A 19925-nucleotide genomic window follows, 5' to 3' on the forward strand; every position below is an offset into this window, starting at 1 on the left:
TTAATAAAATCCTGGGTTAGTGTGTTCAATAACACATCGTTTACAATATTTCTTAACGGCTCTATATCCTTCTAATGAAATTTGACAATCTTGAATGTTTAGTTGTTGAAGACCTCTGCAATAATAAGCGACACATTGAACACCTCTGTCTGTTACTAAATCACAATTCCTTAAACTGAGTTTCTTCAAATTAGGGCAACTTTCTGCCAAAGCTCTCAAACCGGCATCGCTAACATCACACTTTCCGATATCCAAAGCTCTCAGTCTCGGGCAAAACCTGGCTAATACTGTGATGGCATCATCGCTGACTGCTTCACATCCTCGTGCATTTAAATAACGTAATTTATAGCACCTTCGTGCTATGACTTTAAGTCCGGCGTCGCTAACTTGATCGCATTTTGCTACCGACAGATATCGTAGAGTTGCACCGAGTTTGGATAGTTCGTATAATCCGAAATCTGTGATGTTGGAACAATCTGATACACTCAGTTCTCGAAGACCAGAACAAAAGGATGGAACAAATTTTAATCCATCATCTGGAAATAAAATAAAAATGTAAATTAGTAATTAGCTACAATTGATTATGACGATGTTTTGAAAAATGTAATTTAGATTTACATACCTGTAATTTGAGTACATCTTCTAAGATACAAATACACAAGTTGTGGACAAGCTCTGACAATGGCTTTCAGTCCCAAATCTTCAATGGCAGCACAGTCGGTGAGGTCCAAATACTGTAAAAGCAGTCGACGAGGAGGATCGTTGCTCATGCTTGTTATACGGGAGCAACCTGGAAACAACAATAGAAAATTATAATTTACATTTACAACAGTGACAAAATTTTTATTAAGTTTAGTTGATTTCAGTTAATGAAAAAATTGAAGTTGATAAACTTGTGTCCGATATACCCAATATTGTAAACTTTACAATAAGATTTACAATTTAAAGGAATACATTTTAATAGGAGGCGATATGAGTCAGTATAAATAACAAAACTATATAGTAATTTCACCATTATAAATGGTAATGAAAAAAGTCATATGTATAATGTTATTAATGAACGTTAAAATATTCATCAGTTTCCAAGGTATATTGAAAGTATGCAAAGATTGATTTTATCTCCTGTAGTACTAAATCACAAAAACAAAGAATAGTGCAATAAGACATGAACATGACATTTGATATATGCACTCAAGCAGTTTACATGACGGAAGAATGTGATGACTAATGTCTTCCGTCTATCTTATCATTTCTACTGTTCATCATCTTGGCAGTGTGAAATTCCCATTGAAACAAAACTATTCAATTTTATCAGTAAATATAATTGTTTATGGCGATTTCGAAATTCTTGAAGTAATCATTCTTTATACATACATATATTATTATGAAAGTAAAAAAAATAAATACAAACATATTTTTTACAACAAAGAATAGAATACATAAATAGTAATATGTATATGATTTAATTCATAAAAATATTAAAATAATGCGTGTGCCAACTAAAATAAACACGTATCAGGTTTAGATTTCAAATTTTAATTGGAATGGTATTCAAATATAATAGTCACTAAAAATTAAAAAAAGCTTGTACAATTTTTCGATAGATGTCACTTGAAGAAAAATTTTTCAAGCTATTCATGCTGAAAACTAAATGATAGCAATACAAACTAAGTCTTGAAATATTTAAAAAAATCTATTTTAGAGTGTTTTTTAAGTGCAGATTTGTAGAAATCGATTCCAATTAATCAAAAACTGTGAAAAAATATAAAAAATCAGATTGTTATGGGTATATATGTACATATGTTTATGTAAAATCAATTCTAATTTTAATTGAAACTCATTGATTTGTTATTGTTTTGTTAATTAATTTTACATAAATTATTCAGGTAAATAAAATTATCATAAATTTTTTTTATTAAGTAATTTAAACTAAATATTTTTATAACAGTTTTCAGTTTTTCTTTATCAGCTGTAAAACCTGATTTCATTTGTTTTTTCAAATTAATATTAAATCATACAAACACTTCCATATTATTAATCACTGCCAGTAATTTGACATATGAAATATTTCCAGTTTCATTTTTGCTAAAATGTCAATGCTAGATTTTATCACTATCATGCCATAAAAGTCTGAATTAATAATATGTTTCTATATATTTAATAAAGTTTATTAATACTTTTCGGGCGATACAAAGAAAACAAAACCAAAATTATCACTTATGTACAATACAATATAGACAACGAAATACTCAAACGGGGAAACAACTTCATACATTCATACATATGTATATAATATATGTACATAATATACATATTATAAAACTCCTATCCTTTAACAATCTTTCTGTCAGGCAAAAACTCACTGATGCTACATTCATTTTTAAGCTCCTAAATGGTTTCCTCAATTGTCCCGATTTACTGAGTAAGGTTGGTTTCAGGATCCCAGTGAGGTACACTAGACAGACACGTTGCACTGTTTTCACTAAATCCTTTCAAAACCAATTCCCTAAAATATTCCTATCGACAGCGTGTTTATCGTATGTTTAACGGGGAGCTGAATGGCGTTGATCTATTCGGTATTTCTTTGCATAAAATTCAGGACTGCCATCAGGAGAGTTTTGATTGATTGATCCATTTCTATTTCTATTATATAATCTTTATCCAATATTATATCACTTAATGTTTAGTTATCTGCTGTTCTATTTAGTTATTATTTAGTTCTTATTCTTTTTTATTTGTTTGTCTCTATGTACCATTTTATGTAATTTGTAAAAATCTATAATTAGGCTCAGATGTTATTTTTTTACATTTATTCTTAATTTTTATGCATTTCTACATCTGTTGTCTGGTATCCGGACATGTAAACCCCCCGGACACATAATTAATAATAAATTAAAGTAATAAATAAGAATAAAATAAGTTCAGTAGAGCATATTGAATTTCAATTTATATACAATATTTAATTTCAATTTATATACATTATTTAATTTCAATTTATAGTTGTAAATAGAATAAATATCAATTTAAAAGACTTTTGGTCACCAGTTAGCAATTACATTTTTCTAACATACATATTAACCCAAAAATGACTCCAATGATATTAACCATAATTTTAAATCATTTGGGCGTGACTTTAAATCCAAATAAACGCGTAAAATGCTTTTTTCGTGTTTTTGAAAGGGGTTCCGTTTTCAGTGACCGGCAACTGTATATATTATTGTTAAATTATTATTATTATATTTTATGATGGAATTTGTAAAATAGAGAAAAGAATAAGAGATTAAAATACAATTGATTTTGGAGTTTTGTATATTTTAAATTATTATTATTGATTACTGATTTTTTATTATTGATTATTTATAAAGAATCTGATATATGTATTATTAATATCTGTATTTTTCTGGCTGAAATAAATTACTGTCAATTACTGTCAATTTTAATAAAATATTTTTATCCTTGACGGGGGGGGGGATTAGCAGGGGGGCTTTTTGCACGGGGGGTTAATGTCCAGGGGGTTTTTGACCGGCGGTATGTGTCCGGGGTGTATGTGTCCGGGGTGTATGTGTCCGGGGTGTATGTGTCCGGGGTGTATGTGTCCGGGGTGTATGTGTCCGGGGTGTATGTGTCCGGGGTGTATGTGTCCGGGGTGTATGTGTCCGGGGTGTTTGTATCCAGGGCAGTGGCGTAGCCAGGATTTTGCCAAGGGGGGGGTTTTGACAGGAAAAAAGGCAAGATAATTTATATAATTAATATAAAATCACAACATACAAAAATAAAGTAAATACGTAATAAAAATATGGTATGAACAAAATTAAAATAAAATAAAAATAATGAATACTTTAAAAAAGTACGAAATTCACAGATCCAATCTTCGCGTCTTTATTGTAAACATATCTAATATTTTTTCTGCACTAACATTTATATCCCTATGAATATTTAATAAAGCAAGTCCATTTAGTCGATTTTCCGACTTCGTATTTCTTAAATATGTTTTTAGTCATCGTAGTATGGAAAAGCTCCGTTCACTTGTGGCTGTTGTCACCGGAAGTGTTGCTAGAATTTTTAGAAGTATGTAAATATTGGGGAATATTGAAGGATTGCAAATTGCAATTGCAGCTAGTACATTTTTTGGTCGATTTTCACTAGTACTTATATATTGCCACCACATATCCAACTCTCCAGTTAGAATGCAAGGTCCACAAAATATATCTTGGTTGTAAATTTCCCACAAAGTCTTTATCTTATTTTTTAAAACACTTGATAGTTGAGAGTTTTTTCTATCGGGAAGCAAACATTGGAAATTTTCAAGTATATGTTTATGTCCTAAAAATCTGTCATGGATTTGTGATAATTTGTGGGATATTTTGCCGCCGACTGTGCTCCGCCAAGGGGGGGGTCTAGACCCCCCAGACCCCCCCCCCCCCCTTCGCTACGCCACTGGTCCAGGGGGTAAGTGTCCTAGAACCTTGTTATCCGTTGATTTTTCAATAAATAAATAGATATTATATCCTGTGGATCGGTACATACCAGGGATGTGGAAACGTTAAAAAAAACACGACCCAGACTTCAACATTTTCCTACAATGACTCTTCGGAAAATTTCCTACAATGACAATTCCGACTCCACAGCGCTGGTACGTAACTTTATATATAGCGCGCGCTTTGAGGCTTATTGAATGTTTCACATTTATTACTATAGCCATATCACGACCTCGTCAACCACCATTGGCGCCAGCAAAGTTGGTGACTTTTACCAATACGAAACTGCCGATTAGACACACCTTGTTGTGTCGGCTCAATTAAAAGCTGTCTTCGTAGGCAGGCGTTAGGCGCCGGCAGCCGACGCCTCCCACACCGACATTGTCGACAGAAATTCAACAGCAATGAGACCATTCCATGTCCGAGGCTCGTAAATAAAAGCCTTGCCCTGACAGCCGCTCAATATGCACCGCGACATTCCGATCCGATATTGAAACGTTGCGTACTCCTTCCTTATCTTGAACGGTGAAAGTGACGTCTCAACTTGGACGACACAATTACCATTCGCGATTTGGAAATAATCAGAACCCCCCCCCCCCTGTCAACTTTCATTCTTATAAGACACATTTATAAGCTTTCAATAGATCAAATTAGTAGTCGACGCGCTAAATGGTCGTGCCGTTTACACCCACTTGGGTTTGAATGTGCAGATTGACAGTAAGCTTTATGTGCTTCAGTTTTACATACGTACATGTGTACGTCGATACTAGAGATGAGATTGACTCAGATACTAGTCTTGTTAAATTATCATTAGCACAAAGCTCGTTCGCAGATTGATTAGTTGTAAAAAATGTTCTTGTATTTGTGTACGTGAGCAGATTGAGCTGAATGATTGCCGGGGGTAAACGTTCATGCAGCGTACAACTCATATGAAAAAAATTAACTTCTCACGAACGAGTTTTAATTTTTATTTGATATTTATTTATATAATTTTAGCTATTTAGCTTATTTAAAAATATATTCTTAATTACTTAACTCTAAAATTTTATGTTTAACTTTATATGTACTGTCCCTCACAGAGGTGTCAGAGGTGCTACCTCATGCAGTTGCCAAAAAGTGTCCCAAAATTCAATTTAATTCAATCAATCATGTACACTCGTCCAACAGATTGCTCCAAAGCGACTTTACAGTGTGCTATACAGATTAAGAATTATTGATTATATATCATTATTATCTACAGCCATTCGCCATCCACTGCTGGATGAAAGCCTCTCCAACACGTTTCCACTCGTCTCTGTTTTGTGCGACTGTCATCCATCTCATCCCACACATTTTCGTAATTTCGTCTACCCATCTTCCCTGCGGTCTTTCTTTTACCCTTTTGAATTCTCTCAGGTACTATTCTAGCATTGTTGTTGTCCACATTTCGTCCATTCTTCTAGCCCTTTGGCCCGCCCATTGCCATTTCAATCTCTTCACTATATCCACAACTCTTGTCATACTTCTCACCCACGTATTCCGTTTCCTGTCTTTCCTCGTTATGCTAAGCATACAATGTTCCATACTTCTTTGAGTACATTGGACTTTGTGTAGCAACTTGATACATAATTATTAATTATATATTTTACATTAAACAATACATCTATGGTCAAACATTACAGAAGTAAGGCGAATACAAACATCGATTAACATCCACAGACATTTATGGACAAATTTTCAGCATTTATACAAATCAGCGAAAATTAAGATGTTGAATAACTCGAATTTCCGCTAGAGAGAGGATGACAATGTGTTTGAACCGTTTCAATGAAATCAGATAAATTGGGAAACTCTGATAGGAAACGATCGATATTGGAGTTACATATCAAAGGTCTGGCCAGCAGCACACACTGGGGATAGAACCCGTGAGTGCACAATTGAAAGCATTACATGCTAACTATTGATCTATCCTGTTGGTTACATCTTAACCAGATTGAATCAAGAATGTTTAGAGAGGGGAGACTGAAAAGCCTTTTGAAATTTGAGTTATGATCAAATTATTAGAGATAGGTTAGGTTTAAAAATTTCTAAGAAAAAATAGTGATATAAATACAATATTGAGCTTACTATATTTTGAAAAAGAAAGAATGATAAAGTTTTCATACACGTTTTCCACACGATCTTTGTTGATAAACTTTTAGCTGTTTCGTAGTTGATTTACAACCCATAAATGTTACAACTGCTATACAAACAACACGGTGCTTTAATATTCATTAGATCCTGGGGTAACCTTTGACGTTGAATTTACTTATTTAAATCGATTATTTAACGCGTAAACCATAATATTGTAGGTAAAGATTAGTAGTTGAACTTTGCATTGACCCGCGAGCAAAAAGCTCATCCATCGTTGCAACGGAATGCAGTTGGAAAATTCGCAGCGATTTCGCAACGACGAATTGAAATCGTTTCGCATAAACATTATCTCAATGCGTACAAACTATGTAAAATTAAGACATCAGCGCTATTTATTACGAATGTTAAAATTATGACCGCGATCGTTTTATTATAATTTAATGGGGCGAGTGCCTCGTATTTTTTCCGTCAATTGACTAGGATTTATTTATTCGACATCCTTTTACGGGGTAATTCGAACGACTTTTAATAGTGGTTATGTACGATTATGAAATTTCGTTTGATTTTTCCGCTATGAAAATTATTAGCGATCATTAAAAGTCGCGTATATGGATTAAAAGATTAAAAAGGTTCGATTTTCGATTCACTTTGTTGATTATGCGAAACGCTATGATTCAATAGGCATTGATAAGTCAAGATTGATTATGTTCGTGTATTTCAGTTCTTATCCACATCTAACAGTTTGAAATGAAAGGTAAAAGAACGTTCACGACTGGATTAATAGTAATTAATTCAAGGTTTCATTTATTGAGTCTTGTTTTGCTTTTATCATTTCCTGTCATTGTTTCAGATAAAATTCAATTACAAATATACATAATTATCTTTCTTGTTATTTTTTATAATAAACATATGATAATTGTCTATACAGACTTGGCAAAAAAAACGAACACCAATTATTCGAAAGAATTCATAAAATTTTAAAACAAAGAGTGAATCGAGAAAAAAAATTATTGATATTGATTTCAAATACTCACATATTTTATGTAATAATTGCGGTAAAAATATATTTAGTAGGTACTTTTAATAAAAGGAAAAATCATATTTGAATCAATTTATCAAATAATTTTAAAATAAATTATAAAACTTTTGATGTAGATATGCAATAAAGGAATTTGTCAAAATTTCATTCATATAAATTCGGAAAATTAACGATTTTGTTTGATGTTTTGATTTGATTCTAGCTATCAAATTCAGATTAATGCTAATTGGATCGTTGACTAATAAGGCACTACCGATTGAATACAATTATTTATAGATTTGCTTTACGTATATAAAAAATATCACAACACATTCCAATTCTAAGCCATAGTCGTCATGTAACAATAAAAAGTATTTACGCTTATAATAGATACAATTGAATGACCTACAAATAGTCTGAAGGGTTGCATTCATCATTTACAGCCATTCGCCATCCACTGCTGGATGAAGGCCTCTCCAACACGCTTCCACTCGTCTCTGTTTTGCGCAACACTCATCCATCTCATTCCGCACATTTTCCTAATTTCGTTCACCCATCTTCCTTGCGGTCTTCCTTTTACTCTTTTGCCTTCTCTCGGGTACCATTCAAGCACTTCTTTTGTCCACCTTTCGTCCATCCTCCTAGCTACGTGACCCGCCCATTGCCATTTCAATCTCTTCACTCTATCCACTATGTCCACTACCCTTGTCATATTTCTCACCCACGTGTTCCGCTTCCTGTCTTTCCTCGTTATGCCAAGCATACAGCGTTCCATACTTCTTTGAGTGCATTGGATTTTATTTTGCATCTTGGCGTTCAGTGTCCAAGTTTCACATCCATACGTCATCACTGGCAAAACGCATTGATCAAAGATCCTTTTCTTCAGGCAGAGTGGCATTTTTGATTTAAAAACAGCATTCATCCGTCCAAATGCACTCCACCCCAATTTCATACGTCTCTTTATCTCTTCATTTTTACTACCAGACATGTCAATTATTTGACCTAAATATAAATAATTATTTACTACTTCTACTGGTTTATCATCTAAGGGGATGCTATCAGGCATGCAATAACTATTGAACATTAGTTTAGTCTTATCTACGTTAATTTTTAATCCTACTTTTCTACTTTCCCTGTCCAGCTGTGTTAGTCTGATAAGTAGGTCAGCTGAATCACGAGCTACTAAAACTATATCGTCTGCGAACCGAAGGTGACTCAAAAAGCGACCATTGATGCTTACTCCGGCTGTATCCCAATCCAATTTCCTGAAAACTCCCTCAAGCACCGCATTGAATAACTTGGGCGAGATTGTATCTCCTTGTCTTACTCCTTTTCCTATGCTAAATCTATCTGTACCTGAAAAAATTTTAACTGAAGCTGTGGCATTCTTATATATTGTAGCTAACAGTCCCACATAGGGTTCCGGCACTCCCTGTGTTTTTAGAGCGTTAAGTACTGCATTATGACTAACTGTATCGAAGGCTTTCTCATAATCGACGAAACCTAGGCACAGTGGCCGTTGATATTCGTTGGCGCGCTCGATTAGTTCGCCAACTACTTGGAGGTGGTCCATTGTGCTGAAATTTGCCCTAAACCCTGCCTGCTCTATAGGTTGGTTCTCGTCGAGGATATTCTTCAGCCTTTCTGTAATAACCTTCGTGAAGAGCTTGTAGACCGCTGAAAGTAGACTAATGGGTCGGTAGTTCTTGATATCGCTTTTGTCGCCTTTTTTGTGTATTAAAATGATAGTTGCGTTATTCCATCCTTCTGGTATAGCTTGGTTCTGGATGCATTTGCTGAAAAGCCTAGCTAAGATATTAATTAGGGGGGGGCCGCCACATTTTAGTAAGTCGATGGGAATATTATCTTCCCCTGGGGTTTTACCATTCTTTGCAGTTTTTAGCGCGGCCTCTACTTCGCTAGGCAATACTGCAGGAACCCTTTGGCCGTGTGTCGATTCCAGAGTGGGGAATTGGCCGTTGTCGTTCTCGTATAGTTTTGCATAGAACGTGTAAACTCTGTCTATGATTTCTTCTCTATTCCTAATTATTACTCCGCTCTCTGATCTGATTGCGATCATTTGGTTTTTGCCTAAGAAAAGATCCTGTTTGCACTTTTTCAGGCTACGGTTATTCTTAATGGTATTTTCTATTAGCTTGCTGTTAAAATCCCTGACATCCCTGACTATTCTCTTCTTAATTTCCTTATTTACTAGATTGTATTCTTGCTTATTATTATCCCTATCTAAATTCCTTTTATGCTTAATTAGGTTTTTTGTTTCCGCTGAAATTTTGCTTAATTTAATCTGTTTCCTGAAACCACCTAATTTCTTACCTGTTGAGGTTAGAACCGAACTAATTACAGTGTTCAATTCCTCGATGTCTGCTTCTGGGTTTAATTTCCCGTATCGATTTCCAAGTTCGAGTTCGAATTCCTTTTTCCTAGACCTTAGTTGAGCGAAATCTGGAGAGTTACTGCATCCTTTTATTATTTTCCTACGTTCGCAATTTATATTAATGGCCATCTTGGCACGGACTAATCTGTGATCGCTGCCTATATCTACTTTACTTAAAACACTAACGTCTTTAACGGAGTGCAGGGCATTTGTTAGGATGAAATCGATCTCGTTTCTGTCTCCTTTAGGACTCTCCCAAGTCCACTTATTGTTGGTGTTTTTCCTGAAAAATGAATTAGTGATGAAGAGCCTGTTGTGTTCTGCGAATTCTATGAGGCGATCGCCTCTGTCGTTTCTTTGGCCGGTACCAAAATTGCCTACTGCTCTTTCTGTGTTTGCCTTTTGTCCTATTTTTGCGTTAAAGTCGCCCATGATTATTTTAAAGTGGTGGCGGCTATTATCGTATGCGCCCTGTAGTTTTTCGTAGAAGTCTTCTATTTCCTCGTCTGGGTGGCTAGATGTGGGGGCGTACACTTGGAAGATTTGACAAGTGTACCTGCTCGAGATTCTTAATACTACATAGCATATACGTTCCGATATGTCGTTTATTTCTATAATATTTCTTTCTATTCTCTTATTGATAAGAAACCCTACTCCTCCTATTCTACCATTTGGTAGCCCTCTCCAGTAGAGACAGTTACCACTTTTTAGGATTATTTGGTTTTCCTGTTTTCGTCTTACTTCGCTAAGTCCTACTAAATCCCATTTGATACTTTCTAGTTCATTCTCTAATGCAAGCACACTTCCTTCACTCGATAACGTTCTTACATTGTACGTGGCTAAATACAGGTTTCTATTAGCTAAGCTATCATCCATCGTCACTCTTACCTTGTTGGAGGTTTGGATATTATTTTTCTTGCATTTATCCAAGATGTGTTGAGAAAAAGGCGGTACTTGAGAGAGATTTCCATTCAAGGAGTGAGTTCTTACCGCCATAAACTCTTCTCTGTGGTCAGCTTTGACATATAGTCATCCTAGGTATCACTTGGATCACTTATGAGTTATTACATGCCATTTAACAGGGTTACTTTGTAAGTGAAAGTAGTTAGTTATGATAATAATAGATTAGCAATTGTTATACTACTTTTTTACAGATCTTTATCGTGAGACGCCTCTTTGGAGACAACGGATTTATATATGTGAGTGCGGTTTGCAATTTAATATTTTAATAATAACTTTAGTAAAGTATATAAAATTACACGAATTACTTTAATATAATTTAAATATGAAAAAGAACTGATAGACAGTTGGGAAACACCGTTTCTGTTTGCTATTATTCTATTAAGTAAAGTTCGTTAAAGATTTTTGGCTGGAAGCAATTATGTGGAAGATTTATTGCTTCTGTGGGACCGACTTGGCTGGCGAAGGACCCTTTTTTTGTATTCAGGTAGGGAGATGTATCTCGTTTGACACCGATTTGACACAAAAATTAGCACAAAATTTTTCGAAATAACTGATATAAAACCGCTTTTTACGACCGATTTGCTGTTTATTTTTACACTTAAATTATACTAGGATGCAATTAGTAAAATAAGTGATTAGATGGTTAAGTTAAATTTCGTGCAATAGCCGGGTTTAAGCGAGTAATAGCGGGAGGAACGCAGAAGCACGTCCTCCTCACATGACACGAAAGACCGAACCATCAAGGGTTGCATTAATGGTCTGAAAATACGGGTTTGGAATTGCGTTTAGCGTGAGATGAGTCGGTGAGACGTTGCGTCGCGCGGATTGGATCAGATTTTCACAGGATTTTCCTGGAAAATTCTGATCAGTGGAGGCTAAATCTCATCTCGCACACGCATCGCGGTCCAGTGTGAGTTTCAAATCGTTGATTTATGGCGAAACGCTATTTTTTAGAGTAGCAGTGGCGGCAACCGGTTCCGACACGGCGCGGCCGACATCAGATAAAACACTGTGGAATGCTATTGTTGCCGGCTCTCAATATGCAAATATCAACGATTTTTTCACCACCGCTATATATTTATATATGTGTAAATATATAGTGAACCAAACAACGGCTCTGTGACGCAACGAACCTATTGAACTGTTGTGGATTAATCGAATAATCGATCAGTCCACTCGCCACACGTGCCGTTTGCTGATTTTCTTTGAAGCCGATTTTCATTCTCGTGTTATCAATTTTCATCAGAAGTAATGACTGTTTTAATTTTTATTGAGCTTTACAAATACAAAGGACCAACCCAAATGAGCAATGTATTGTTTTCTGTTACCATATTTTGCTTTTACGTTGGTTAATAAAACTTCGTGTCATTACGGTTATTAATGTAGTATAGATGATATTGAACGTTCATAATTCAATATGATGAAGCTTTTTACAGTTTATAATGAAATGAAATAATTCAATGAAGGTTTGCTTTCTTTGTTTTTTGGAATGTGCCATACATATGTACATACATACATATAGGAAGTAATGAAAATGATGATCATAGCGAATGATATTTGAATATGCCAATTTTTAGTAGAATCATAAAAAAAATGTTTCATAAAATTTGCAAATTTTAATATAAATATCCAAAAACGGAGAGAATTTAATCAGTGCTAATATTAGAAAAACAGATGGATTGGAAAGCATATACGAATAATTTGATAGGAATTATGTCTAAAACCTTTGTCTAAAACATTTGGATTTGTTGAGCTTTCACTTTATATGACTATCGATTATGTTGAGAATATCTATGGAAAGGTCTAATATTTTAGGAATTGAAATACTTGTTTTATTCTTTTGAATTATATACATAAGTATATCTCATCAATTACAGTAAACAAGCTGTATATGAACTCATTATATGCCAAACGTCAAATCCCCGAAGGCATTTATACATACATACTGTTGCGTAGGGGTGGGTGGAGGATCCAAGTAAAAGGCCAACAGTCGTTTCACAGCATTTATTGATGATTCAGGAGATACACGCAGTGTCACTGCTAAGTCCAGAATGACATGATATCGCCTACGTGCCGCCTTATAAAGGGTAGATCTCTCAGGACGCCTAATCTGTTTACCTGTTGTATAGTCACGTATTCGGATATGTATTTTCCACGATATTGGGTCTCCCCGTACCGATTCTGAGAAATAACTAATAACGGTCATTGTTTAGCCTAAATGCACTTAGAGTCCAGATATAATCTTTGGAAGTAAGTGCATGCATTTAGTTAACCGATAACAGATATCCGTTGGTCTAAGTACAATTCGCTCAATCCACGGCGTACGTAACAATACTATATGTTACAGCCCAATGGTACATTTCGTTCGTTCACGAATGTACTAGTTTGTTAGACGAACCAATCAGGATAGTCATAGTGTACACAAAAGACAAATTGAACTAGTTTTTTCAAGTACGAACTATTAGGCATAAATATAAGTATTTTCAATCGTTTGTATCATCTTCTTTGTATGTATGTTTACTATAGGTTTGCAATATTTTAAAAATGAGCGGGAAAGGGGATTATGGCAACGTTTCAATGTGGTTTCCATAAGCTTTCCCTTTTTAAATACTGGGCGTTTTGACATCTCACAGGATTTGACAGCTAAAAGTTTTATGCGACATCTGGTGAGTCTATTTGAAGATTGCTTTTGACTGTTAGCACTTATAAACAATGCATGTATGTAATGTATGAGCAAACTAGTATGTTTATGAACGAGCCACAGTGAAAACTTGTACTGTATTATGTACATATGTATATTATATATATGATACTGAAATATAATATAATAGTTATTCAAATGAATAAAGCAGCATGGATGGGAAGTTAAAGTGTGTATAGAAGTGTGCATAGCCAAATGTAATCATATTTTAGATAAAGAAAACGCATTCTGTTCCAAAAGAGCTCTCAACCTAGCAAACGACTACATACATATTTCTATAAACCGTTCGTGGGTGGGTGTATTTGAATTTTACACGGTCGAAATTCGAGCTGCATATCAAATGAGACAACCTCATGCAATCGGCGGGATCGCATGATAAATATTTCGACGTGAAAAAATTATTCCAGGTATTTTAACGATAGTGCGGAAATATTGTGTGTAAGAGTATTACACGCAATTTAAACGAGTGATAATTTGAAGCAATTACGAATTTCAATACAATGGCGTAATAAATTCGAACGAGCCGTCACATTTGACGAACGGCCAATTTTTTAAATATATTCATAGACGAGAGCGCATAAATAATACGCGTAATTGAGTAAAAACAACTTTGAATATTTAACCCCTTTACTGCCAGCTTAGGCGAAAACTTCACGCGCCGAAATTCGATCTATTTTTTTCTTTGTATCACAACTTTTTTCGTCCTTGATCTTAAATAAAGACTATATTTACAACTATCATGTGATTTTTTTACAAGCTTTTTATATTTCAAAGCAGTTTATTATAAAAATCCGGTCCTAATTACGCCATTATTTCAATAATACAAAATTTCGATGTTTAAAATTAATTGCCCCAATAAATATAAATACATACATATGTACAAATACACCTGATTTTCCCAGTATTGCTCGAGTGTAACCTTCTTAAAAGCTTCGACTATTTATTATATAATATTTATGTTACCGTCCAAGTATTCATTTTGGTTCGTTCATAAACATACTAGTTTGTTCATACACGAACTATTGGTTTTGGTTCAAGTGTTAACAGTCAAATGCAATCTTCAAATAGACTACCAGGAGTCGCATGAAACTTTTTACTGTCAAAACCTTTGAGCTGTCAAAACGTCAAGTATGGGAAAATCGGAAACGGCATAACAATGCTGCTATAATTACCGTTTCCGCTACTACTAAAAATATTGGAAACCAGGGTAAGCATACATACATAGAAGTTGGGACAAACGATTGAGAATAATTAAATATATGCCTAATATGTGCATGAATACACTAGTTCGTTTGTCGATTTGTTCTTTTGTGTACAGTATAACTGGTCAGATTGGTTCGTGTATGAACAAACTAGTATGATCATGAACGAACGAAATATACAATTGCACTGTAACACGTATTTTGATTACATTAAGCGTTAATCATACAAATAGACAGATTATTTGGTGAATAATATGTATGTACTACAATATTGTACAAAAATTTTGCAAGCCAAAGTTCTTAAATTAAAAATGAGTAAGTATTTTATGGCTCTTAAATTAATTGTATTTTCTTTGAGTATGAAAAAAAATCACAATTGACAAAGAGTTTATACTGTTTTCGCACATGAACTGAAGAAGTGGCAGTGAACGGATTTATATTTCATAATTACACTTTGCGAACGCGGACGTTTATTATTCGCACGTCTCAATTGCATTCGCACGTATTCGCAGTTAAATTTAACTTACATATGTATATGTACATTTAATGTACAGTCGAAGTGTATTTTCAGTTGTAAAAATTCCAACTGGCGTTATACAATATTCAACTAGCAAATTATATCTCTTCAAGCGCAAATACACTTCCAACGATGTGCGTCAGTTGTAATATAATAGTTGAGTTTTAACGGTTCTCGTGTTAACACGAATTTTTTAGAATTCAATAATGCGTTAATATTTACTAGGTATTATGAATGATGGTAATGAGTATCGTATTAACTCTAAGAATGTGTTCCAAATAAAAATGTGACTGTCCAACTCAATTTACTCTCCAACTTATAGTTGAACTGAATTTTCAGTTGTTATATATTTTGACCACTTGGAATATAATACAACATATGAATCAACTTACGTGGGTTAGACGGAATATATTCCAACTAGTCAAAATATATCACAACTGAAAATACACTATAACGGTAGTTGGCACCAGGTTAGATGGAATATATTCCAACTAGTCAAAGTATATTACAACTGGAAGATAAACTTCAATTGTAACATATACATATGTGTATTCATAGGTATGACACATAAGAGTGTTCGGTGTGTCATAAAAGAACATTATTTTTGCATATGACAGTCGGTTTGTAGTTACAAGTTGTGATTCGATGTCTGAGAGCTTCTTACATAACGCGTGGGCGTTAATGGACGTTCGAGATTTGCGGTTTTTTATTTTTATTTTTTGTTATCAGCCGGACTTTATGATTTATAGACGCACTGTGGCGATTTAACACCCGTCGTCGAACAATGGCCACCGGTAACCGGGTTTTTATTAAATAAATTCGCAAATGCGACAGCAAACATCGATCAATTGTTAGGCAACGGTCACACCCCCCTACATATCATTACGCTGAAGGCCATTGTACCCCAATTTAAAGATTCGAAAAGTCGAAACGTATTATCAATTGTGCGCTTCGGACCGTGATGAATTGCAAAATTCGAAAGCTGCACGATCCGACCAGAGAGCTACCGTTTGTTATTCATGTATACGTACAATATAAATTGATTATTTCGCAAGAGCAAACTGCATTTTCGACCCCGACTGTTCGATAGAATTGTGCAAGCAGGCAATTGGTTGAAATGCATCTGTATGTATGAAAGGGAAAGCTCTCGACAGTCGAGAGATTTAATTACACCGATGACATATCTCTAAATTCACGACTCGAGCTTTTGCAATAATTTTAATTAACAATGCGCGGTAACGGCTAACTGTATTTTCATTCTATTGTGGGTAGATATATAAAGGCGAAGTTTAATTAAATTTTGTCAATAGTACAAATACAATGTATGCGAGAATGCATCATGTATTTATGTGTGTGCCGTGTTATTGTTAACTGAACAGTTTTAAGCTTCGTTTCGATGTCGAATGGCAAACAGCTTTTTGTGCAAGACAACATTCGCACAATGCGGGTAACTCACGCGCGCAACTCTTTCAATATAAAACAGGTCCATCTCACTACAGAATTTATATTTTCAATTTTAAAATACGCAGTAAAGTCAAGCATTCGTAATAATAAAAATTTTACAACACCTAAGCTCATATGTATTAAAAATAAAAATACAAAACAAGTAAATCCATACATATATGGAACATGTCGATAAAACACAGAATTTTTATTACATTCATATAAATAATAGTATATGTAGCTTATTACTTTATTTAGATGCCAATTAATATAAAAGGAGTTCCACAGTTTCTAAGTGGCCAAAGAAAAAGTTCCACAGTGGGCAAAGAAAACCAATTCTGCTAGATACTTTTCGGTGACGTATCCTGCTGTATAATATGAATAGATCTTGCTGGTTGCTGTTGCTTCGGATACGCCACGTGCATATTATTACGGAATATATGAATGTGTCCATATAGAATTTTCCGTACTGCTGTTTTCTTGTAGTTGCCAGCTTGAGCTGTACTGGTATAAATGAACCTCAAATAAAATAAATTGGTAAACTCTGGTAGAAAAAGATCGACTTGGAGTTACAAATGTTCAAGTCTGACCAGCAGTACCGCAGAACTTCAAATAATATTTAATGATAAAATATTTAACGGTATGAGAATTCAATATTGCCTACTGACAGTTTATTTACAGTTGATTATAATAAATAAAAAAATAAAACAATCAAAGTTTACGCGCAATTCAAAAGACATCAACGAACGGTTAAAACAAAACCGAACCATAATTTTTGACATGCAATTTCACGGTTAAGTGAATTAAATAACTGTAAGCACGGAAATAACGTTATTGTTTGATTCAATAAACAATCCAACCGTTAAGTGAAATTGTGGAAATTAATATTTTTAGATTTGATACGTGAGATATTATATTATATTTATATGGATAATAATTCATTGATGCGACATACATATGTTTCATCCATACAAGATGTATCTTTCAGATATATCAGATAGTTGTATGGGATATGGATAGTATCAAAGATTACAACACAATAGTAAAGTTGTTTGGCAACTGGAAGCCTCATATATGGACCAATAAAAATTGGAGTATAAAATTTCATTATATTATTATTATTACTATGGAATGGCTGTAAAGTATGTAATCTGCTAAAATTGAACTTTTTAATAACAGCGTTAAGTACCATTCGATACCTATCTCGTTTTATGAGACGGCTTTCACTTCGCATTCTATTCTATATAATATATTAAATTAAATCGATTCGACTAGTGTCCAATGTATCAGCGTAGAAACGTATCAGTCAAACGTCAACGTCGTATCTCAATATTAAATCTAATTGAACTTTTTTTAATTAGCAACTTTCAACACATTCCAAAAATCTCGTCTCGATCTCGAAATTTCACGACGAACTACTTAGTCGGCAGCCAAATGAGAGAAATTGCAGATTCTTCGAAAGCGTTTAGTTTTCAATACCTACGTACGTTTGCAAATGAACTATCATTTGTGGTTGCGATATTTTTTTCCGCCATAATAATGCACTTCAGTCGGATTGGATTTTTTTGGTGTTGGTGCGAGGCTGTTTTGCATTTTAATTCGAATGTCGATGATTAATGTTCGCAACTATCTTAATAAATGATCAGATTTTATCAGTCGTCGTAACAACACCGTACAAGGTTGTTGTTGGGGCCGCAATCCAGACCCAGAGAGAAAGTCCTATTCTTTACAAACGACCCGTTGTTAAATGTCTGTGTCTGTACGTCCATGCCTCATATTTTACTGGTTCATTACGATTTTTGCGTTACACAATTTAAAACACAAACATAAATAATTTTGACGTGTACCGTAGGTTCTTCGGAGATAATAGATTGTACGTTCATTAATAACATCTCGCGCTGATTGCTCAGTTTCTCAGAGACGATGCTTAATTACTCGCGTGTCGTTTGGGTTATTGCGACGCCTTTGTGTGCACCTGAAAAATCTATTTGTTAACTGTTATTCCATTGAATTTTATATTCATGGTGGTGCAACTCTATGTATGCTTGTTATACATACATATGTACATATATGCACTGACGGCACAGATTATCTACACCTGTTATACGATAAAAATATTTCGCTCTCCTCAGATGAACTACATTCAGAAGAAGTGGTCACCGTAGCTAGAAAGAATACTTTAAACGTTTGTGTGAAAATTTGAAAACATTCTAAAAATGGGTTGATACTTCAATTTTAAAATATGTAGATATGATAGGGCAGTTTTCATCGCTATACATTATAGCGCTACCTTTTTAGGACAAAAAGTTGCATTTGTGTGTGGCAAATGGGAACTGTCCAATCACGAAGATTATATAGGTACATACATATATACATAACCAGCAATACATATTTTATTTTATCATTGCGCCTTCTTGACCAATTATAAACATTGATAAACGATATGCTGAAAATCTTGAAATTTGCGAGAAATAGGTCAAGCTTGCCAATTTGTTGTAACCGTTTCAATGAAAATCGGATAAATTGGCAAACTCTGATAGGAAATGATCGACCTGGAATCACATATCCAAGGTCTGGCCAGCAGTACACACCAGGGATAGAACCCGAAAATGTAGTTATTTATCGCAAAAAATTATATTTGGAAGTGGCATAAGTCCACTTTTCTTCATTTCTAGCAATATCTCGCAAAACATGAAAAATAATGATTTGCGTTTAATAACATTTAAAAATACTGGAGACCTCTAATTCGTTTATTCTGCTTTCCCGAAATTCTGGTCATATTGAATTAAAAGAAGGGATAACAATTTGTGAATCAAGTCAAACAGAAAGTGTCTGTGGAACTGAGAATTGTAATATAACGGCTCGTATATCGAATTTAGAATGATATTTTATAAATATAATTGTATTTGCAACGTTTGAAATTGTTAGTACTTATGTACAAAAATATGGTTTTACCTTTAGTAAAATAAAATATGTATGTATGTATGTAAATATGTATATAATACATATAGACCATCTAGCTGAGGAATTGAGGTTAATTTATAAATTGACTTGGAACTTGTCTGACGCGTTCAAGACATCTTATCCACAGTAATT

The 19925-nt window shown here is 34.2% G+C and overlaps 1 protein-coding gene across 1 annotated transcript in view; it reads right to left on the bottom strand.

Moving 5' to 3' along the window:
• Fbxl7 (F-box and leucine-rich repeat protein 7) overlaps positions 1 to 19925 on the bottom strand; it is an 82523-nt gene continuing 62598 nt past the window's right edge. The window contains exons 3-4 of the mRNA XM_077438752.1: positions 623 to 790; positions 1 to 536 (exon numbers count right to left, since the gene is read on the bottom strand). Coding sequence (XP_077294878.1) covers positions 1 to 536; positions 623 to 790 — 704 coding nt within the window. The remainder of the gene's footprint in view (positions 537 to 622; positions 791 to 19925) is intronic.

This window comes from Arctopsyche grandis, chromosome 9 (genome assembly GCF_051622035.1).
Source record: "Arctopsyche grandis isolate Sample6627 chromosome 9, ASM5162203v2, whole genome shotgun sequence".
Lineage (NCBI taxonomy): Eukaryota > Metazoa > Arthropoda > Insecta > Trichoptera > Hydropsychidae > Arctopsyche > Arctopsyche grandis.